Genomic DNA, 23,639 nt, shown 5'->3' on the forward strand with positions numbered 1-23,639 from the left:
GAAGCCCCTCCCCCCACAGTACCTTTGTGATGAGAGGATCGGTGAGAACATGAAGAGTCCAAGTGATGAGGAGGCCATTGCCCAGGAAAAGAGGACTGAGGCCCACTCAGGAGCAGAAGTAAAAGCATTTTGTGTTTCTCCTTGTGGCAGAAATGTCTATGTGAGGAATGTCCCCTTCTCAAACAAGGGGTTGAGATCGGTGTTGTTCAGTTCCCAGTCATGTCAGACTGCACCTCCCCTGCTCAGGAAGTCAGGTCCACCTGTGCATTTTGTTCTCCAGGGAGATGAGTTGCTGTGAGGAAAATATTGTTGTCCATGTACCAAGTCCAGAGTTCTAGGACTAACTGGCACAGCTTCTAGGACACTGTCCCACCCTGTCGGTTGATGCAGCTGAGAGCCATGGTATTGTGTATGAGGATCGACAGCATCATTCCTCTGAGAGTGGGGAGGAAGGATTGCAGAACAAATCCAATTGCCATTAGTTCCAATAAGTTTATGTGATGGAAGCAGTAAGCAGGTTCCCAAAGTGCTCCTACCATCATCCCCCTGAGGTGATCTACCCATCTGAGAAGAGAGGAGTCTGTGGTGAGTGTCTCTGAGGATGCTGGAAGCTTGAATGGGGCACCATCCAGAAGACCGGTCTTGTTCTCCCACCAGGAGAGGGAGGCAAGGATGTCCTGTGTCAGAATGAGGACGTTGAACTGGAGGTGAATAGGGGGCCTGAAATGCTATAGGAACCACATTGTAGAGGGTGCACCCACAGTTTTGCAAAGACAATAACCGACATGATGGCTGCCATCAGCCCCAAGAGTCGTTGAATGGAATGCACAGTCACAGAGCTTGGGTTTTGATCTGCAAGATCAGGACAGTGATGACTATTGCCCTCAGTGGTGGGAAGAAAGCTTTGTAAGCCACTGACTCCATGACAGCACCTATAAATTGCACCCTCCTGAAGGGGGTTAGGTTGGACTTCTTGAGGTTGACACACAACTCCAAGTCCTGTAAAACTGATAAAGTGTCTTGTTTTGTTTTGTTGGAGACATTCCTTCAAGTCGGCCACCAACAGCCAGCCGTCTATGTATGGAAAGACTGCTATATTCTGAAGACGCAGACGAGCCACGCTACCATCCTGGTTTTTGTAAACACCCATGGCACTGTAGAGACCCCAAAAGGGAGAGCCGTATACTAGCAGTGGTCTGGGCCCACCATAAAGTAAAGATACTGTCTGTGTCTGTCCATGATGTTGAGGTGGAAGTATGTGTCCTGCAGGTATAGAGTGACCATCCACGCCCCCTGTTATAGAAGTGGAAGTATGTAGGAGAGAGTCGTAATGCAGAACTTGCGGTAAACCAGGGGTGGCCAACGGTAGCTCTCCAGATGTTTTTTGCCTACAACTCCCATCAGCCCCAGTCATTGGCCATGCTGGCTGGGGCTGATGGGAGTTGTAGGCAAAAACATCTGGAGAGCTACCATTAGCCACCCCTGCGGTAAACGATGAACTTGTTTAGTGCATGTAGATTCATAATTGGGCAAAGACCACCATCCTTCCTGGTGACCATAGAATAACAGGAATAAAAACCTAGGCCAATTGAGTCTGTAGGAAACAGTTCTATGGCACCCTTCTTAAGCAGGTGTTGGACCTCCTCTTAGAGGATGATGGAGAACAGGATGATGGCAGCTCTGGGCGTGGGCAACAAATGGTCGAATTCAATCACATACCCCTGGGAGATGATAAAAAGCACCCACATGTCTGATGGTATTAGTTTCCAGGAGTGTAGGTATGGGTGCAGATGGATGGTTGCATCTTGAGGAAGTGGTATCTGAGGCAGACAGGCTGTTGGGTTGATGTTGGAGGAGTCAAAGGTTCTGCTTGGTCACGTGTGTTGGTTTTGTATGGCGTGGTTGCTGAGAACCCACAAACTTGCATTTGGAGACATAAGAAGACCTGTGATCTTGTTGTTAAAGCCCTTTTTTCCAGGATGCATCCGGTGATGTCCTCATTGGTGTTCAACGAGACCAGAATTTGGACCAAGAGCAGGACTTAAATTGCCTGGAAGGCATCATGACGCTCAGATTTCTGGAGACTTTAAACACTTTTGTCCATTTCCTGGAGTGTAGAGTCAGTGGTGGAATGAAATAGGCTGATGCCATCAAAGGACAGGTCTTCAATGGTGGCTTTGGTGTCCAGGTTAAGTGTTATGGCCAGGAATGGTACTGGAGGGCTATGGTGGAAGTTTTTGGCAAAAGTATCTAAGTTATGCTTGGTAGAGTTAACTTGTTGTTTAGCTACCATCATGCCTTCTTTCTGAATCTTCTGGATGCCCAATCTTTTGTCCTCGGGGAAGGAAGATAAGATCACTGACAGCTGTTCCCAGAGGGCAAACTGGTAGTGCCCCAAGCATGCAAGGTAGTTCACATTTTTCATTCCCAATGCAGCTGTTGCGAAAAACTTTCGACCAAAGGAAACATTTCTTTTCTTCCTTGTCAGGTGGTGAGGAGTGAGCATGTTACCCCTTGGAGGAGGATGAGATCACTAGAGAATTTTGCTTAGGATGGATGGCAGAAAAGGAATTCTGAGCCAGCTTCCTGGATCTTATACATGTGTTTGAGGCATTTTGAGAACACTGCTGTGGAGACCAGCTTGTCCCAGGATGCCTTTACTGCCTGTAGAAGGATGCTTGTGAGAGGAAGATCGTCAAGGTGTCCCTCTGTATGATGTTGAAAATGAGATCAGTGACCTCAGGTTGGGGTTGAGATATGAAGAGACCCAAAGTTTATGTCATGCGTTTCACTAGGCCACCATAAGATTTAAGGTCCTCTGAAGGTGAGACAGGAAGATCCTCTGCAATTGATGTAGGTGGGGAAGGGTCCGAAGGGCTGCGTGTGTCTGATTCATTGCCATCCAAATCTGAGTGGTTGGAGCCCAATGGTGAAGGCTGAGGAGGTTTTTGTTTCAGAATCGGAGCTCATGGGTCCTTCAGTGTCAAAGGAGTAGGGGCTCTTGACATGGTTGCTGACAGGGATCTGTGTTTTTTCAGCACCTGGCGTGCAGCAGGTTTGTGGGTAGGATCCAGATGTCGAACAGGTACCTCGGCACAGAAAGATCATTGGTCCTAATTTGGGGGTCCTCTTGTCTGCAGCCAGGGAAAAGATGGAGATTTAATGATGCTGCCTTTGGTCACAAGGTGTTATGGGTCATTGGCAGAGCAGTTCCATTGGCACCCGGTGTTGGTGGGCATTGAGGGTTGGTCATCCCAAAGCTGATAGTGGGAGTTGACAATGGGCACCTGTCGATGCAGTGATCTCAGTCTGCTTCTCAACGCTGAGCGTGAGGAGCGTGGGGAGCTACACTGAGTAAGGTCGATCCACTCAACATCTGAGTGTGGAAGGTGCAAGGTCAGTGCCTCTGGCAGATCAGCTACAGGGCAGTTCACCTAACATGGGCTCTAAAAAATTTCTGTGGGTACTGACTTGGGGATCAAGCCCAGTAGTGCTGCGTTGATGATGCAGCAAGCTTTAATCAGGGGATTGGTGGAGAAACTCCGTGACCTCTTGCATTTGGTGGAGTGTGAACTTTTGTCCAACTTATGCTGCTTATAGGTGTTAGGGCTGACACCAGAAGTGCTGCTTGGAGTCCAGCTGCTCAATTTTTTTGTGCTGGCTTGGAGAATTTCAAGCAGTGGTGCAGTGTGCCTCCCCCAGGTACAAAAGGCAGATGGAGTGTCTGTCTGGTGCAGCAAGTTTGAAGCACCCCCACATAGAATGGCGTTTGAAGCACCCCCACATAGGCTGGCAGGCTGGGGGGTGGGGAGAGGGTGAAGAAAAGCATTTTTTCAGAATGAAGAATGGTTGAAGGAGGACAAAGAGAAGAAGCAGGGGCTGAGGTTGAAGGGAAGAACAACAAAGAAAATTCCAAGCAACTACAGAGCCAAGAAGGTGAGTCCTATACACACAGTAGTCAGAAAGAAACTGGCGGGACCTCCATACCCTGCCTCCTGGGCATGCATGGTAGAGTTCCCAAACAGAGACAGAGGCATGAAAATCCCTCTTTAAGCAGCTTAGATAACAACTGTCAGAGGTTGGTGCAGACACCTTATCCCAAGGGTATGATGTATAGAGATTGCAAAGATCTGTGAGTCAAATAGGAACCCAATGCCTTGGGCCAAATTAGACACACAGCAGTTGGGGTGCAGATCAACTGTGGGTGAATTTCACAGACAAGCGACAGTTTCCAACAGCTGGATGTCTGACTCTAAGTAGTGAGCACATATCCAGTGTCAAAGCGCTAGTAGGAGGCTGAGGACATACATCTGTCAGCTGACCAAAAGCAGGTGATCACCCACAGACCACAAGCTATTAGTTAAAAGGCCAATATCTCCTTTAGCAGCCAAGGGAGACGGGTGGCAGGCAGTACATTCCTTTTGTGTTATCAGGGGCTGTGCACTATTTTCCCCTTTTTTGGTCATTTTCTTTCTATCTCTGGTTGAACTCCATCCCATTATGAAACAGAAGGCATTGCCCACACTACGAGGACCTATTATGAATCTGAACCTAGCCACTATCCGAGCAACTTCTCTGTTCACAGGTGGGAAGGAAATTCTTCCTAATATCAAAATGGACAGGTCATAATTTTTGTTACTGCAGTTTCCAGGGCCTGGTGGCCAACAGATCAGAGGCACCGATAGTTTCTGGGCTGGGGTCTCCAAAATACTGAAGATGACTGACTGATTTCAGTTTTATGTTTTTCTCAAGCACTATGATGAACAAGACACTGCAGAGGGCAGCTACAGTATCACATATCCAGTCCGAAGATCAAGGCAGTGTGCATCTCAGCCAATTACACTGCTGAGGATTTCTGTCACACCTGGGCAACAGCTGGCGGGCACGCCACCTTCCGCGTCCAGCTGTTCTGCAAAACAAGGTGCTGCCAGGTCCGTATCCAGGATTTTTTTTGTTGGGGGCTGATAAGTTAATTAAAGTTAATTAAATTAATCAAAAATCATCCTTGCAGGACAGGAAAAGGAGAGGGGAGTCACTCTGGGAAGATAATGATCAGAATGAGCAGCTGGTCCTCTACGGGCTCTCTACCTGCTAGGGTGGCAAGCAAGAACGTACATTAAGAGTCTGCTGTGCTCAATCGCTTCAGTGCGCCTGTGACAGAGAAGTCATGTGACCCAGGGTGACTGGGTCACATGACTGGGTCACAGAGAGTTGGCACAACAGCCTCCTCACCCACCCGCTTGCTGCTCTAGCAGTTAGACAGCTGGCCAGTCGCTCCCCCGCCTGGTGTCCTGACATCTGGCTGGCATGTAGAAAGCTGACCACTTGCTTGCGCACATCCCTGGTACTTGGACAGCAGGCAGAGAGCTGGCCGCTCACCTGCCTGCTGGCACAACTTAATATATATGGTATGGCTTTTTGTGGGGTGTGGCTTGTAATTAATGCCCCACCACAGCTACAGACCCAGATGCTCTGGGAAGGGGGTTTGGCTCACCCTGTTCCTCCTCCTGCCTAAGTGACTCCATCCCTCCCCACTGAGTCCTCAGGGTGGCTTCCTCCCCAGCTTGCTGACCAGAGCTCCCTTTCAAACCCGCCACCCTCTTGCAAGAACCACCCCCATCCTTGATGCTGCTGCAGTTGGCCCTGGGGATGGGAGCATTGCAGTTGTCAGCTGTCCTTCAGGTTGCCATGACCACCACTGGGCTGAAGAGGTGTTGTAACCACCTATTCAGTCCAACCTCAGCATTGGATGTGCTCGCTCTACCATCTTGGGAGACCCAATGGGTGGTGCTGAGGCAGGGCATGCTCACACGAGGGAGTTGGCCAGGATCATCAGCCCCCAGGGTCGCTTTCCTGGCACAGTGGACTTTAGCCACCCACCCAACATCCTCTCGCAGCTGCAGGGGTCAAGACTGAGGCTGTTTGCTATCTGGAGGCCGGCTGCAGTGCTGATGCTTGGCCTGCCTGTGGCTCCAAGGTCTTCCTCCTCTCTGATGCCTTGCTGGCCTCTGCCAGTCCCAACTCCTCCCAGACTGACCTGGCATGAGCAGCCTTGGCCAAGGTAGGAAAGGCAGTCCAGATGTTGAGAGGGGCTGCAGGGTTCCTTGTCCCATTGGTGCTGGAGATGAGCTGTGAGGAAGCTCCAGGGTTGGCCTCAAGTCTGGCCCCAGACAATTGCTAAAGACTGCTGTGGACATTTATCCTAACGTCAAACCTCTGCATCAGAAAAAGGACAATGTATATTCTTAACAGATGCAGAGGATACTACAAAAGTGGATGGATCTATTATAGGTGGATTGCTAGTGCAGTCAGTGAAATGGCTACTGTATAAAACTTGTGAAGAGGTACAGGAGAGCCAGTTTGGTGTAGTGGTTAAGTGTGTGGACTCTTATCTGGGAGAACCGGGTTTGATTCCCCAATCCTCCACTTGCACCTGCTAGCATGGCCTTGGGTCAGCCATAGCTCTGGCAGAGGTTGTCCTTGAAAGGGCGGATGCTGTGAGAGCCCTCTCCAGCCCCACCCACCTCACAGGGTGTCTGTTGTGGGGGAGGAAGGTAAAGGAGATTGTGAGCTGCTTTGAGACTCTTTGGAGTGGAGGGCGGGATATAAATCCAATATCTTCATCTACCTCACAGGGTGTCTGTTGTGGGGGAGGAAGGTAAAGGAGATTGTGAGCCGCTCTGAGACACTTCGGAGTGGAGGGCGGGATATAAATCCAATATCTTCATCTATCTCACAGGGTGTCTGTTGTGGGGGAGGAAGGGGAAGGAGATTGTGAGCCGCTCTGAGACTCTTCGGAGTGGAGGGCGGGATATAAATCCAATATCTTCATCTACCTCACAGGGTGTCTGTTGTGGGGGAGGAAGGGAAAGGAGATTGTGAGCCGCTCTGAGCCTCTTTGGAGTGGAGGGCGGGATATAAATCCAATATCTTCATCTACCTCACAGGGTGTCTGTTGTGGGGGAGGAAGGTAAAGGAGATTGTGAGCCGCTCTGAGACACTTCGGAGTGGAGGGCGGGATATAAATCCAATATCTTCATCTATCTCACAGGGTGTCTGTTGTGGGGGGGCGGGAAGGTAAAGGAGATTGTGAGCCGCTCTGAGACTCTTCGGAGTGGAGGGCGGGATATAAATCCAATATCTTCTATCTTCTTCAGATGTGGAAAATTAATTTTAAATTACTGTACCAAAGGGTCACATGACTGGGGAGTTTATAGAGGCCTGGGCAATTTTGTGATACTTCCCCAAAAGGTTGTCCTAAGTCAAAAAGATACAATTCTTTAATCTCTTTTTATGTGTATATTAAGTGTACAGTTTTATAGAGCTGGTATGATTTAGCAGAATTCCTCCAGGTCAAATGTTAAGGCAGCCTTGAACTCTAGGAAATGCACAGTTGAAAATTTACTGAAAATCCAACTTAAAACAAAGTAATGCAAATGTTTGGAAGCCAACATAAACTGCTTATGTTTTACAGTAGGTTAGCTAATTAAATAACTTGGTGGTAAGTAGGGAGTCCCCTCCCCTCCTTCAACCTTCACATAAAGTTTTGAGTCTTGCTAATGGGAAGGAGGGGCTAGTGAGTAGAGAGGTTTGGGTGAAGATATTGAGGTGAAGATATTATTGCCTAATTAATTGTGGTGTTGTTATCTAATGACTGTATTTTAGAATGTATTGTGGGCTGGTTTTTGTTGTATTCTGGATACTAGTGGTGGGTGGGAGGTGAGAGAAGGGGGGAGGTGGATTCTGCGACCACCTTGGGTGGCAACTCTGGGCTGGGGATACCAGTTATCCAGGGCAGAGGGGAGGTATGGCAGTGGGAGAAAGTCTTGGTATAGAAGGGGGCAGAGATATGAATATGCTCGGTTGCGTTCCAACCTTCATCCCATCCCAAGGAACGCTAGTGTGAAGGCTCAGATTCTTGACTCTCCTTTGACACTGCTGCTGTGCAATGCCAGGCCCAAAAATAATAAGACCAGGGTGCTGCAAGTCTATCTTGCAGCTCACAAGATGGACCTGGCATGTGTGACTGAGACCTGGGTCCGGGTGGGTGAGTCTGTTGCCCTGAAAGAACTGGCCACATCAGGTTTCTCAGTCCTCCATCAGTTTCAAACTCGGAGTCAGGGGGTGGTAGATTGGCCTTGATCATCCAGGAGCCTTTCTCCTTCAGGCCACTCCTCATCCTGAAGATCAGCAGGATCGAATGTGTTGGCCTAGGGTGAGAAGCCGAGGTGAGTACAGCTGGACATTTCCGCTCCTTCCTGACAAGACAGAGAGCTGATTTATGCTCACCCATGGAGGCTGATGGATCCTATTGGATTCCAGAATGCTGTGGGACCTGCAGCCTTCCAGTGCCTCATTAAATGAGATTACAGGATGGAGCTCCTGTCTCACTGAAGCCATTGCTCCCCAACGTCCTCTGTACTTCTGTGGGAAACCATCCCCCTGGTATACAGTGGGAGCTAGGGGGAGGAAATGGGAGCTTAGACGACTAGAGCAAGTTTGACGGCATTCCCGGGATGAAGCAGCATGAGCATCTCATAAGGATTTATGAAATCCTATAAGGTGGTGGTGAAGGCTGTGAAGAGGGAATTCTACTCAACCTCCATTGCATCCACTAGCTCACACAAAGCACAATTGCTTAGGGTGAACAGGTCTTTAATGTCCCTCTCTGCGCGGGGCCCAAACAAATATATGAATTTGGACATTAGTTAAGAGGCATTGATGAGCTTTTTTGCAGGTAAAGTTGTGTTGCTCTGCTGTTAATTTGCTTGCCAACCTTAATACAGTAAGTGCGCTGCAGGCCCCTTGGCTGTCTTTGGGTTCAGTTTGTGACTCTTTTAATCTGGGTGCTGTCAGGTGACCACATGCCTTCTTGACCTGTGTCTCTCCTGGCTGGTCAAGGGTGGCGACGAGAGGATCTGGGGCCCTATGAAGGAAATTATGAACCTGTCCTTGGAGAAAGGGGAGTTTCCAGTGGGCCTCAAGGAAGCAGTGGTTGTACCGTTCTTGAAAAGGTTATCTTTGGATCTTTTAGATCCATCCAATTACCATCCAGTTTCAAATTCACCATTTCTGGGCAAGGTAATTGAGAGAGCAGTAGCTGAGCAACTCCAGGACTTTTTGAAGGACACATCGGCACTAGATCCATTCCAGTCAGGCTTCTGACTGGGCCATGGAATGGAGACCGTGTTGGTCATTCTGACAGATGATCTCTGTAGACAGCTGGATAGAGGTGGGTTGGCACTGCTGTTGCTATTGGATCTTAAAGCAGCGTTCGACACAGTCAAATATGATCTGTTGGCTCACGGCCTTGCCAATGCAGGAATATGTGAGTGTCTTTCCTCCTTCCTCCATGGCCGGGGACAGAGGGTGGTGCAGGGTGAGGAGGTATACATCAAATACCCTCTATTGTGGGGGTTCCACAGGAAGCACTCCTCTCCCTGATGTTGTTCAACACCTATATGTACCCCTCTGCCTAGCTGGCACAGAGTATGCAGATGACACCCACCTGTATCTGTTATTGAGTGACCAATCAGCTAATATCCCACAAGACCTGGCCAGGAGATTAGGGACCATGGTGGGCTGGCTAAGAAAGAACAGACTGAGGCTGAACCTGTCAAAGATGAATGTTCTGTGGTGGTGGGGGGGAATGGGGCCAGAGTTGGAGTGCAGATTGCCAGCTCTTGATGGGGAGTCACTGATACTAGCATCACCTGTCAAGAGTGTGGACACTGGATACCTCCCTTTCAATGGAGGCCCAGGTCATTCATATTGCCAAGGTGGCATTTTTCCATCTTTATCAAGCTCAACAACTGGCTTCCCTCCTGTCCCGTTCAGGCCTAGCCTCAGTAATCCATGCAACGGTCACCAGCAGATTAGACTACTGGTAACTCATTCTACACTGGCCTACCCTTGAGGCTGACTCAGAAACTCCAACAGGTTCACAATCTGAGTCCTGTCAGGAACACCACGGACAGCACGCATACAACCAGTTATGTGCTAGCTGCATTGGCTTCCAGTTGAGTACTGAATCAGATTCAAGACTTTTAAGGCCTTGAGCAGTCTGGGACCAAAGTATCTGCAGGACCATCTCCTCTGTTATGTCCCTGGAAGAGCACTGCACTCTGCTAGTAATGATTTGCTGGTGATTCCCAGCCCTAAAAAGGCCTGGCTGTCCTTGAAAAGAGGCCCGGGATTTCTCAGTCCTGGCTCCAACTTGGTGGAACTCTCTGCCAGATGACACCCTGGGGCCCTGCGGGACCTTAGGCAATTCTGCAGGGCCTGTGAGGCCAACATGTTCTGCCAGGCTTTTGACTGAGGACAGAGATGGCTGGCATCTTTCTTTTCCTGCCCCCTCCCAAAGGTTTCCTCCCCCCACCCTGTATACTTTGATTTTCTGGAAGAAGAACTCAATCAGCAAGACACCATTGGGGTAATTTTATTGCGTTTTAACTTGTATTTTAATTGATGTACATTGCCCAGAGCCTGAAGAAGAAGAAGATGAAGATATTGGATTTCTATCCCGCCCTCCACTCCGAAGAGTCTCAGAGCGGCTCACAATCTCCTTTACCTTCCTCCCCCACAACAGACACCCTGTGAGGTGGGTGGGGCTGAGAGGGCTCTCACAGCAGCTGCCCTTTCAAGGACAACGTCTGCCAGAGCTATGGCTGACCCAAGGCCATGCTAGCAGGTGCAAGTGGCGGAATGGGGAATCAAACCCGGTTCTCCCAGATAAGAGACCGCACACTTAACCACTACACCAAACTGGCCTAAGGCCAGGATGGGCGATTAAGCAAATAACAGCAGCAGCAACAATGATATCAGATAGTTATTCTTATGTGTCACTGATTTAATTTTCTAGACAGCAGGGGCAGTGAGGGGAGACAGTGATTTATGTGCCTGATATGGATGTTGCTCAACCAGAACAGGCTGGAAATCTTCCTGTCAAGCAGGATGATCTAGAAAGCTGTTTTCCGTAAACAACATTTGTACTTCCTGTCAATGACAGAACTATCCCACTGGCTTTGAGAGGGCCTTCTGATTCTTTATAAGAACAGACCAACTTATTCCCTGGGCAGTGTTCACGACCTACTAGAAAAGAACGAAGGCTTTGATTGCTTATGCTGTAAGGTAGAGATTGGGGGTGGGGGGTGGGGTGGAACAGAGGCAAAAGCTTGGCATCAGGATATAGTCCACGTCCCTGGATGGCAGAAAGTCTGCCTGCAGTAAGTGTGAGAGGCAAAAGCTTTGCTTGCGCATGCCAGCTGTCTTGGCAAGGCAGCATTGACTGGAGGCAAAGGGGGGGGGGATAAGACAGAAGAATAAACTTTACCCTGCCCGTGAGTGGCAGTCCACCTGTCCTGCAAACTGGGGGAATAAAAGCAGAGGTTCTACCCCTATGACAGTGAAGAAGAGATACATTCAGGAGATGCAAATAAGATCACTGGTGATGAAGAATCAGATCACCTCTCTATTAGACATTTATCTATATTTTTATGTATCAGAAGAAAAGGTAAATTAATGTATTTCTTGTGTGAAACATGCCCGAAGAAAACACTTTGGGTATCTAAAGGTTAGAGCTACTGCATGGTCTCACAAGTCCCCTGTTACCAAACGACATGACCCACGCATGCTTCCTAACACAACTGTGACACCATCAGAAAAGAAGGAAACAGTCTCTATAAAGAGCAGATAAGACTTTCTTCTGTTTTACTATAAAGACTCTTTTCTACTTTCATCTTCTATGTTCTCCTAAGAAGAATGTGCTAAGGTAGCATAGGATGTAGCAAAGGACAGCCCCCCCCCGAGCCCCCGATACCCTCAGATCAGTTCTCCATTAAACCCTATAGGAATCAATCTCCATAAGGAATAATGGAGTGCCCAGCAGACATTTCCCTCTCCTCCCCCCTGCTTTCTGATGGTCCTGAAGTGGGGGGAGGGCCTCCAAACCAGGGGATCCCCTGCTCCCACCTGGGGATTGGCAACCCTAACTGAGGGTATAGGTTTCTTCCGCACAAATATCAGGTTTCTCCTGACACTTCACTTTCATTCCCCTTTGTGCCATTTTCTGTCATCTATACTTGTACTCTGCACTAATGCCAGCATCATCAGTAAGGGTGCCAATCCCCAGGTGGGGGCACTCCACCGGGACGGGATGGTGGCTCAGTGGTAGTGCATCTGCTTGAGAAACAGAAGGTCCCAGGTTCAATCCCCGGCATCTCCAACTAAAAAGGGTCCAGGCAGTAGGTGATGGAGATGGAGGGACAGTGGCTCAGTGGCAGAGCATCTGCTTGGGAAGCAGAAGCTCCCAGGTTCAGTCCCCGGCATTTCCATCTAAAAAGGGGTCCAGGCAAATAGGTGTGAAAAACCTCCGCTTGAGACCCTGGAGAGCCGCTGCCAGTCTGAGAAGACAATACTGACTTTGATGGACCGAGGGTCTGATTTAGTATAAGGCAGCTTCAGATGTTCATATGTAACTGTCTGCAGAGCTCTCGCTCTCACAGACTGAATATATTACTGATTCGGCTTGTAGAATAATACAGTGTTTTATACTTCTAAATTCCATAAATACATAAAGTAGTACAATTTTACATGATGAGTTCTAAATCATGCATTTGATGCTGTTAGGTCATTAAAATTAGTTCAGGTTTGGTAAGAAAGAACTGCGAATATTTCAATCCTCCCCACACACAATAGAAAAATTCCATATCTTCAACATTTCCAGAAATTTTACACATCTGCTTTGACATAATATTTTCTCCAAATGGAAATGTTTTCTGCTAGTCTCTTTGTCAGAGAGCGAAGACTATTTGTGGTGCTAGGTATTGAAAAATCAGTTTTTCTTCTATAGTTTCTGACTCCATCATGTTTGCATTTCATCCTCTTAATCATACAGAAAGGCATCACAGTTAAAGGCCAAGATATGATTTTCAACAATGTATCTTTGAACACGACCTAAACTACTCTAAATTACTGCAACCTTCATGCACTTAGCTTTGTTACACAGCAAAAAAGCTCTTCATAATGAATAGGTCAGACGGTACATCAATTTCCAGCTGAAGTCTCATGGTGTGCATAAATGTCAGGAAAATGTCATTTCAGAATACTTCACTGACCAGGCTATCTTTACCATTCAAAAGTTTATAAAAAGGGATTTTTTGTGTGAAATATAATGGATTCAAAACAGATTTCTATTAACTGCCTCACTAACTGACACTCATGCCAGAAGTGACAGCTATTTTGCAAGAGAGCACAAAATGCTAGCAAATTAAACATCTGAATACAAGGCAGGTGGGAATACTGTGAGAGAAAATATTGCAAATATTTTCAAGTTCCTATCTCTACAGGTGTGAAAGTTCAGCATGCTGCTAATGCTAAATGTGTGCTCCACCCAAGTCTAATAATGCCAATGAAATATGTAATTTATCTGCTCTGGAACATGAATTTTCCTAGCTCATATTTGCATTAAGCAAATTTGTTTCACACTGAGGCTTTAAGAAGGGCAATTGGTTTTTTGGCTTCCCATAAATTAAAAAACAAGAAAGCAGAAAGGAGGGAGGATGGAGCTAAAAGAAAATGTACAGAAAGCCTCTGCACAGGCCTTTTGTGATCTGATTGAAAAGCTTTCCCAAGCACCATTCAACGAGCACAGAGAGCACATAGCTTCTTATTTTCCTGAGGCTCCAGAGTTTGTCTGTTAGCCGCCCTGAGCCCGCCTGGCGGGGAGGGCGGGATATAAAAATAAAATATTATTATTATTATTATTATTATTATTATTATTATTATTATTATTATTATTATGTCTATAGTTCCATGGAACATTAAAAAGAAAAGATCACCCTTACAGAGTGTTTTCTTAGCTCTGTGTGAGCTGCAATTAGTATCCATAACTAGGATAAGAAAATTAGACATCACATTCTGCATGTGCCCAGTATCTTATTTTGTAACGTGACACAGCTTAGAATTTTCATTAAAAAGAAAGTGGTTATCTTAATAATGATTCTTCAAGATGGGAGGGATCCAACATCAGTGAAGAGGTCCGAGTGTGAAACAAAATTCTCAAAATCTATTTTCATCTTATGATTCATCAAACAAGATTTGCACAAAGCTGCTACACGTCCTGTCAATTTAGCAGCATCTCTTCATTTCCTTTTAGCTGTAATCTGGTTGCCTGAACCTATACAGTGCAAGAAGCCAGAGAAAAAGAGCAAGAGGTTCTCAGGCGGAACCATAAAAAGAGCAGAACAAAGAAAAGCAGCCAAAGCAGCAGGAAAATGAGAAGAAGCAGGAAGACCAAATGTGGATTTCCAGAGGGCAGCAAGGAAAGACAATGAAGTTCACTGGAACAATCGTTGCAAACAGATAGAAGAGGACTGCATGAAGTGCCACACCAAGTATGCATTTATAGAAGAAGAAGATATTGGATTTATATCCCGCCCTCTACTCCGAAGAGTCTCAGAGCAGCTCACAATCTCCTTTACCTTCCTCCCCCACAACAGACACCCTGTGAGGTGGGTGGGGCTGGAGAGGGCTCTCACAGCAGCTGCCCTTTCAAGGACAACCTCTGCCAGAGCTATGGCTGACCCAAGGCCATTCCAGCAGGTGCAAGTGCAGGAGTGGGGAATCAAACCCGGTTCTCCCAGATAAGAGTCCGCACACTTAACCACTACACCAAACTGGCTCAAAAAGATCTGAACACCACTAACTGCTCGTAAAGGCATCCCCAAAAGCAAGCAAGGGAAAGAACTGTCCAACAAGACATCAAAAACAGTTGGTGAGTGCGGCGGACCGGTCCAGCGTCTGCTAGCTGGCCCTGATCCTGCCCAGCCCTTCCCGGCATACTGACCCGAAAGGGCTGTTCCTCTTTGCTGCCTCAGGGTATTCGCTGCCACCACTGTCCCTGTCTGGGCGCTAGTTAGGCGGGACAGCCTCCTAACCTCCCTCTGGACTCACTAGGAACCCTGCTCAGGGCTTCCCGTGGATCTCTGGGGCCCCCCTGGAGAGTTGGCAGCCAGCCACTGTGCCACTTCTCCCCACTCTGAGGATTCCCCAACCCACTCCTAGAGTTCCAAGCAGTTGGGGAAACTAGGTGGTACAGAGGGACTCCACTTTAAACAGACAAAATATTTATTTAAAGTACACAACTATTTACAGGCATTTTAAAAAAGTGAACAGAAGAAACAAATCGTAGCAGGGGAAAAACGCTCCTTCTCTCCCTGCTATAATACTTGCCCTGACTGGATGACACGCAGGTCAGACACTTTACTTAGACTGTTGCAAGCCTGAACAGACCTTCCTGAGTCTGAACTCCATACTAACAGACTGACTGCCAAGTGCCAACTCTCAACTGACTCCTTTCCCACCCCAAATCTCCAATATAAAATCCAGTTCCCATCCAGGAACTGGTTTACCTCTCTTGCAACATTCGGGGAGGCAGGCTTCAAGGACTTCCTGTCTCTCTAGGAGGCTCCCCCCATAATTGCTGGTTCCAGACAGGAGGGGAGGGGAGAGGAGGAAGAAACTAGGCTGAAGCCTGACCCGTTTGGCAGACTCCTCCAGCCAACTCCCAGACAAACACAGGCCCAAAATGGCATTTCTCCACAGTGAGAATACACGGAAGAGCTCTACACTGGTAGATATGAAGCCCAGCCTCAGGATGCCAAGGAAAGGGAAGCTGAGAAAGAACCTTAAGGAAGAGATCATGTGGGTAATGAGCCAACTACTAAACAACAAGGTCCCAGGTGTTGATATCATTTCTGTGGAATTGCTGAGGCCTATACCATCAACAATCATCAGAGCCCTGTGTCAGAAACTTTGGGAAACCAACACATAGCCAAGGGACTGGAAACACTCAGTGTTCATTCCACTATCAAAAAAAGGGAGACTCCAGAACCTGCTGCAATAATTGCACAATCACTTTCACATTAGCAAAATTCTGCTTTAAATTATATAACAATGCGTGGCACTAACCATTGAAAGAGAATTACCAGATGTCCAAGCTGGCTTCCAAAGGGGGCATGGCACTCATGACCACATAGCAAATCTGCCCAGGATCATGGCGAAATCTCATGAATATCAAAACATTATCTACTTATGCTTCACTGATTACAATAAAGGCTTTCACTGTGTGGATCAGGCTGTGGAAAGCCCTACAAGACCTGGGGGTGCCAGCACACCTGGTCAAATTGATGCAGACATTATACACAAACCAGGAAGCCACTGTGTGAACACTGTGCGGAGATACTGATTGGTTCAAGATAGAGAACAGAGTATGACAAGGCTGCACTCTTCCACCTTTCCTATCCAACATGTACGTCAAAACAATCATCAGGAAGTTAGAGCTGGAAGAGTCAAAAATCAAGGTAAAGACAGGAGGAAGGAATACCAACGATCTTCAATATGTTGACTACACAACCCTCCTGGAGTATCCGATCAAGAAAATTAAAAAAAAAGAACGTGAGAAGTTTGGCCTCGTCCTAAACATCAAAAAAATCAAGATCATGACCACCAAGAAGAATAGAAACATCAAAATAACAGCTGATGATGAAGAGAATGTGTGGAAGAATGCACTTTCTTAGGATCACTGATCAACCAAAGTGGCAAATACAATCCAGAAATTAAATGGTGAATCATGCTGGGTCGCACAGCAATTATAAGTATGAATCGAATATAGAAGAGCAAGGACATCAGCCTAGTAACCAAATGCAGCTTAGTCTGTGCTATTGTGTTCCCCATAGAAGAAGATGATATTGGATTTATATCCCGCCCTCCACTCCGAAGAGTCTCAGAGCGGCTCACAATCTCCTTTACCTTCCTCCCCCACAACAGACACCCTGTGAAGTGGATGGGGCTGGAGAGGGCTCTCACAGCAGCTGCCCTTTCAAGGACAGAGGCTCAGAGCGGCTCACAATCTCCTTTACCTTCCTCCCCCACAACAGACACCCTGTGAAGTGGATGGGGCTGGAGAGGGCTCTCACAGCAGCTGCCCTTTCAAGGACAACCTCTGCCAGAGTTATGGCTGACCCAAGGCCATGCCAGCAGGTGCAAGTGGAGGAGTGGGGAATCAAACCTGGTTCTCCCAGGTAAGAGTCCGCACACTTAACCACTACACCAAACTGGCATAGAAACATATGGCTGTGAAAGTTGGACCTTGAAGAAGCAAGACAGGAGGAAAATCAACTCATTTGATTTGTGGTGTTGGAGAAGACTCCTGCACATTCCTTGGACAGCAAACAAGCAAGTACTGGAGTGCATGAAACTAGATATGCCATTGGAAGGAAAAATCACAAAACTGTGACTGACTTATTTCAGCCACATCATGTGGAAGAACTCACTAGAAAAAGCAATTATGTTTGGATTGCTTAGCAGCAAAAGGAAACCAGGTCGCTAAAAGAACATGGTGGCTAGATACTACAAAAGCCAACACCAGTCTGAGCATGGAACAACTCAAAGAAACAGTACAAAACTGGAAAGTGTGGAAAAAATCTAAAAGCTTTGGAATCCATTGGTTTAAATAGCGATTGGGATCGGACATGCTTTTTGTAAAGTGGTCATCTGTTGGTAGAATTTAGTGTGACATAACTTTAACAACTTGGGTTGTAACAAAACACAGAGAATTAAACACACCTGGAAAACCATTACTTATTGGCCACCTGGGAAATCAGTACTAACATGCTATTTGTTTGGATTGTGAGAGTGAAGCGATGTATAAACAGTAAAGAAGGTGTTTGAATGTGAGTATTTTTTAATTTGCAGTGTTGGTGCTCCTGCTGTCACTGTTTAACGAAATGTTCCTATATGCAGCAGCTATAGAGTGACTGTCTAAAACTGTTTTTGGAAGTATACTCCGGACTTGAAAATTTGTTATCTTTACACCCTTCTGAGGCTTTATGCCCATGGGAATAAACTGAGACATTTGGAAACAAGTTTCGTTTATTGAAGGATGTAACTTTAACTACTGGTAAGAACCAGTACTACACAGAGCCTTCTCCGGTCCCACATGCTGTGTGACTTTTGGTTGCCTTACTGGTTACAGCACTCCTATTATATAAAAAATAATGGAATCTTGCATTCTGCAAACTAATCAGAGGTTCCTAAACTGCTGCTAGAAGTTGAGGGTTGCTTCTCTGCCTGCCCCATCATAATCTGAGTAAAATAGGTGACTCTGTTCCCTGTGGGGCTTGATTTACTCAGTGCTGAAATGCTGGTCTTTGGGTTGAGATTAATGTCATGCAAAAATGTCTCTGCAATCCTTCAAAGTCCATAAAGTGCCAATAATGTCATAATTGGACGTCACTGTCCACCTCCGAGAATTTTCTCCACTGGAAGGATATCTTGCTTGTTCATACTGTTAAAACCTGCAAACGGTTTGGAACGTGAAAATTGTGTACTGTCAATTAACCCTCCATGAGGAAGATGACTGAAACAAGCTGAACAGCTAGCAAGCTATGTCAGGGGTGGACAGTGACGTCCAGTTATTACATTCTTGGCACTTTATGAAGGATTGCAGAGACATTTTTACACAAACACTTTCTTTAACTAGATTACTGTGAACTCGTTGCCATTTGAAATTCATTTCACTGTCACAACACTTATTTGACTTCTTAGAGACTTCTATATTGATTCAAACATAATTAATGTAAGTTGGAATATAGTTCAAGTACTGTATTAGTTAATTTTCACCTATTTTGGGGAACCTGAATCACAGCAGCATTTACCAGGTTCACCAAAGTCACACATTACAAACACCTCTTGTGCCCATGTAGCTACTGAAAGGGCTTTTGATCAGATGTGCGCTGGGAGTTCCGTGCCTGAAACTTTGAGAAAATGGTGAGGGGAGGCTTAAGCCCTCTTTCTCTATGGTCCTTATCCAAATTGGGTTCACATGCCTCTGGAAATCCAAGCATGAAACTCTCAGAACATGTCTGGCCAAAATGTAGGAATCAGCTCTAAAGCTTACGGTTGTCATAATGGAAACTGTAAACAAAGTACTTTTTAAAAAGTCAACTCTTTAGCTTCTTACTTTCTGCTCTTAAACTTCAAACATGGCAGCTGAAACATTCCACCAAATTTACTTAATTCTCCTAATATGCTATGAGCATGGTGTCTGGTTTTGCTTTGTTACCTGCAGAATATGGATAGCTCCTAGGCAAAGGAAAGCCAAAGTGGCGGAACGGTCAGTGTACTGGACTGGAATCCCTGCTATGCTGTTATACATTTTAATTGTTGTTTTTATGTTTTCATATGTGTATTTCAGCATGGTTTTAATTGTTTTAATGATGTGTTTGGCTTGGTTTTAATAGTTTTTAAGACATATTTTTTATGATGTATGTTGTTAATCTGTTAATCACCTTAGTGGCCTTGATGAAGGTAGAAAAGTGGGGTATAAATTTTGTAAATAAATAATAAATTAATTGAAGGTGACCTTGGGCCAATCATTCTCTCTCTCATCCTACAGCACAGGAATGCTGGGAATATAAAATGGAGGAAATGAGGAGAACCATCCATGCTACCCTAAGCTTTTGGAGGAGGAGAAAGAAGAAGACAACATTGTATTTATATTCTGCCCTCCACTCAGAGCTTCAGAGTGGCTCACAATTTCCTTTATCTTCCTCCCCCACAACAAGCACACTGTGAGGTAGGTGGGGTGGAGAGAGCTCTCTCAGGAGCTGCCTTTTCAAGGACAAGCTCTGTGATAACCAAGGCCATTCCAGCAGCTGCAAGTGGAGGAGTGGGGAATCCAACTCAGTTCTCCCAGATAAGAGTTCATGCACTTAACCGCTACACCAAACTGGGTGAGATAAACATAGCAGACAGAGGAAAACATTAGGGGCCACTCCACCAGTGTGTGTTTATGTATGCTGGCATGCACATTCTCACTTCAAGGTGTGAGCAAATAGAAGCAGAGGGCTGTCTTCCTTTGCCTACCTGTGCAAAGTCAGCTGCAAGCCGCATTTTCCCTCCTTCACCCAGAGACCTTAACAGGCTGGCATTGCGAATGAAAAGTTCAATCGCTCTCTGTGCAATGGCTTCGGTGCTCTCATAGACAAAGTCGTAGCATTCAAAGTGTTGGAAGTAGTCATTCATAACTCGGGCTATAAAGCCCTGCAACTCCTTCATATAGAGTGAACAAGGAACATCAGGCTTTCCTGAAGTGGGCAGTGACCTACCAGAAGAAGCAGAGAAAAGAGTTACTTTCCTGTTTATAACCAATACAAACGGATAAGGTTCGTTTGTGTGTGCATGTGTGCTGTTTCCTTTTATCCTGAGAAGAATGGTTACAATGCTTCCTTCTTCCTCTCTCTCGCTTCCTTCTACATCACAGGTTGCTTTGCCAGGCTTACAGAGCCAAGCCTCTCTTCTATTGGCTGAGGCTCCTCCCCTTCTTGGTCCCCTGGGGAAAGAAGGAAAGAGCCAGAGCTTCCTTTGCCCAATGCCCTGGATCCCATGGGAGAGATACAAAGAAAGCACCTTTAAGATTAACGAGTGCTAATGGTCTAATCATATTTTATTTTTTTTTAAAAAGTCTTTGTGTTTGTCTGTGTCCTTTATAAAGTTTCTATGCCCCTTATAGAATTTCTGTCTCATGCCACCTGGCATTACATTTTACGACACACATGGCCCGGCCCGATAAGGTTTCATTTATGTCAGATATGGCCCTCATCTTAAATGAGTCTGACACCCCTAAGTTAGAGCATCTTATTTTAATCTTGAAAAAGAAGAGGTACCCTCTGAAGCTGAATATCAGTGACACAGTTATTGCTGTTCTGAGGGGTAACCCTCCACCCTTCCAAGGTTTCGAACCATAATTCCCTGTATAAGAAGGGAAGACAAAGAGGCAAAGGAAGGGACATACTCTTGAGCCTGGGAACAAATTATATTTGTGAATATTTTTGCTTAACCATAGTTAAGGAAGATGTCTGAATGTTTTTTCAACCATTTTAGTTCCACATCCGAGATGAGCAGTCAGAATTACTGCCGCTTCTTAATCTACATACCAGAATACAGAATGGGCTGCTGAGCCTGCACTCTTAGTATGAGGTCACTGGGGTAATGTAATTTCTAGTCATTCCAGGGTGTACCTGCCCTATGCATATCTAAGAAAACACTGCAGAAGTGAATCCATTACCCAGAAAAGTCTTCCTGATGCATGGTGATGATAATAGCTTCTATCGAGTCTCCGACGGAGTTCAGTAAAGGTTGCACAGCATTTCCCATCAAGTCATGGACTGTCTGGAAGTAAATATATAATCAAGAGCAGAAAACAACCAGGAAGGAAAAACCATATGTTTACACTCCATGAGTACCAAGGTACAATTAAATTATGAAATGTCTGATTAGTTGGAACAGCACTTGGAACAGTGCTGTTTTGCGATATGGCCCATTATAGATGAAACTAGGTTATTAAGATCCCCTGGCGCAGAGTGGTAAAACTGCAGTTCAAACTCTCTGCTCACGACCTGAGTCCGATCCCGGTGGAAGCTGGGTTCAGGTAGCCGGCTCAAGGTTGACTCAGCCTTCCATCCTTCCGAGGTCAGTCAAATGAGTACCCAGCTTGCTGGGGGGGGGGGGGGGGGGAAGTGTAGATGACTGGGGAAGGCAATGGCAAACCACCCTGTAAAAAGTCTGCTGTGAAAACGGCGTGATGCAATGTCACCACAGAGTCGGCAACGACTGGTGCATGGACAGGGGACTGACTACCTTTACCTTTAGATGAAAATTAAACATATTCTTTTGTGCTGCTTGGCTGGAAATCTTTATGGGGAATAATGGGTCAAACCAAGGTTGGCTTGTAATGAAAGTAATTCTGTGGAACAGTTCTATCCAATTTAGCAACTATTTCTAGACCTAGAAACAGAAACATCACCCTGTCCATTGAGTTATTTTCCAGTTGACGGTTTTCTCTCTCCCTTTTTATTTATATTTATATTTTCATCATGTGGAAGGGAAACTCGGTTATTACGGTAATAACAACAATAACATTTTATTTATATCGGTGAGCATACTGCTGTTCCTTTCTTTATGTTATTTATCTATTAACATATATGCTGCTTTATCATAGCAGTCAACCTAGTTCACAAAGATGAAAACTACAAAACACACATCATAAGATCATAATGATAGCCCTGCAACAATTTCTGTTTTCAGAGTGAAATAAAACACAAACTCAGTCCTTCAGACGCACAAATTTGAGAAGGTCCTCTGAAACAGAACCACCTTGCAAAGGTGCTGGAATCTAGAGAGGATGCTGTTTTATGGAATCTATTCTAGCAGACTTTTTGAGTGGTGGCTCAGTCACAGAGAGGGCATGTGCTCTAGCGGAGGAGGGCTGAAACTGCCAGATGAAGACACCGAAAAGAGCAGCAGAAGGACCTCAATGTGAGTAGGGGTTCACAAAGGGAGAGATCACCCATCAGTCATGTTGTTCCTTGGCCATGGAGTACCATAAACCAAGCCCAAGAAAAAAACCAACAGAGCACATCACATGTGCCCCACAGACATCAACAGGCACTGAGCCACATTTTGAACCAGATGTGGTTTCCAAGAGACCAAGGAAAAGGCATTGCTGGGCTGTTTGTGTGGAGAAAATGCCACCAAGAATGCGGTGCCACACTAAGGGGATGACCTCACCGACTAAAAGTCACCTGGCATGGGGGACTTCAGTAAATAATAAAAATCTGCTTCCCTCTTCACTTTTTCAGTTCCACTTGGTGGAAGGAGCAAAGAAGCAAAGCGGAGCAAAGTGTCCATTGGTGCAACTGCTGTTTTGCCCCTCTGTACTGTAACTTCCCATACCTTACGAGATTTTTGTCTACAAGGATCCTATGACCCTTGGCAATACCTTTTTGGGGGGAGGGGGAAGGGGGGCTCTCAGGGCTGCTGTAAGAAGAAAAAGATGAGGAAAGTCCAACACCACAAGGGCCTTCTGCTCACATGCATTTTTTTCCTTCAGAACAGCATGCACTGCTCTGTAAATGTAATACACATTTAATTTAATCAAACATAAAATAAACTTTAACAATTTATTCAACCTCTGCCATGCACAATAAAAGTAAAATACTAAGGGCATGATCCAGGCGGTGTGAAAAAATTTCAGGCTCCTCAGATGTCGATTTTAAGAAAACGATGAACTCTTCTAGTGAAACCAACGGCATTTCAAAGTGCTTAAAGTGACCTATGTGTAAAATGCTTATCTGTGTAGAGCAACATGCAACATTCCCTTAGAGCATGAGTATTTTAGGACCACAGTTTGCTACTGTTCTGTATGTTTTGTGCTTACTTTATTTATGCTTGCTTTAAAAGTATCTTTTGAAACCAACAGCCTCTGCAAACCAATATGTTCTTACAACATTATGCTCTTATGATTAAGAATATGGTGATCAAGGACTTGTCAAGAAGTGGCAGGTCGAGAAGAGAAGAGAATACTGAAACATCTTCAAAACAATATGGCTGCATTATTTGCCAGTTCTTTTACTGAGCAAACCCGTGAAGAGACTGAAGAAGAGCTGTCTCCAGGTACAAACACAAAGCACAACATAAAACGAGAAAGATTGGTTGGAAGGGGGAGGAAGAGGCCGAAAGAAATGGCCCGTCATCAGCAAAAGGCACAAGAACCTCTCCTAAATTTTTACCATCTGTTC

General features: G+C 45.8%; 1 protein-coding gene across 1 annotated transcript in view; it reads right to left on the reverse strand.

The window, feature by feature from the left end:
• The window catches only part of COG5 (component of oligomeric golgi complex 5), a 307,502-nt gene that overhangs the window by 22,365 nt on the left and 261,498 nt on the right, over positions 1-23,639 (reverse strand). Inside the window, exons 17-18 of the mRNA XM_060244724.1 lie at positions 21,128-21,231; positions 19,927-20,164 (exon numbers count right to left, since the gene is read on the reverse strand). Coding sequence (XP_060100707.1) covers positions 19,927-20,164; positions 21,128-21,231 — 342 coding nt within the window. The remainder of the gene's footprint in view (positions 1-19,926; positions 20,165-21,127; positions 21,232-23,639) is intronic.

This window comes from Heteronotia binoei, chromosome 8 (genome assembly GCF_032191835.1).
Source record: "Heteronotia binoei isolate CCM8104 ecotype False Entrance Well chromosome 8, APGP_CSIRO_Hbin_v1, whole genome shotgun sequence".
NCBI lineage: Eukaryota > Metazoa > Chordata > Lepidosauria > Squamata > Gekkonidae > Heteronotia > Heteronotia binoei.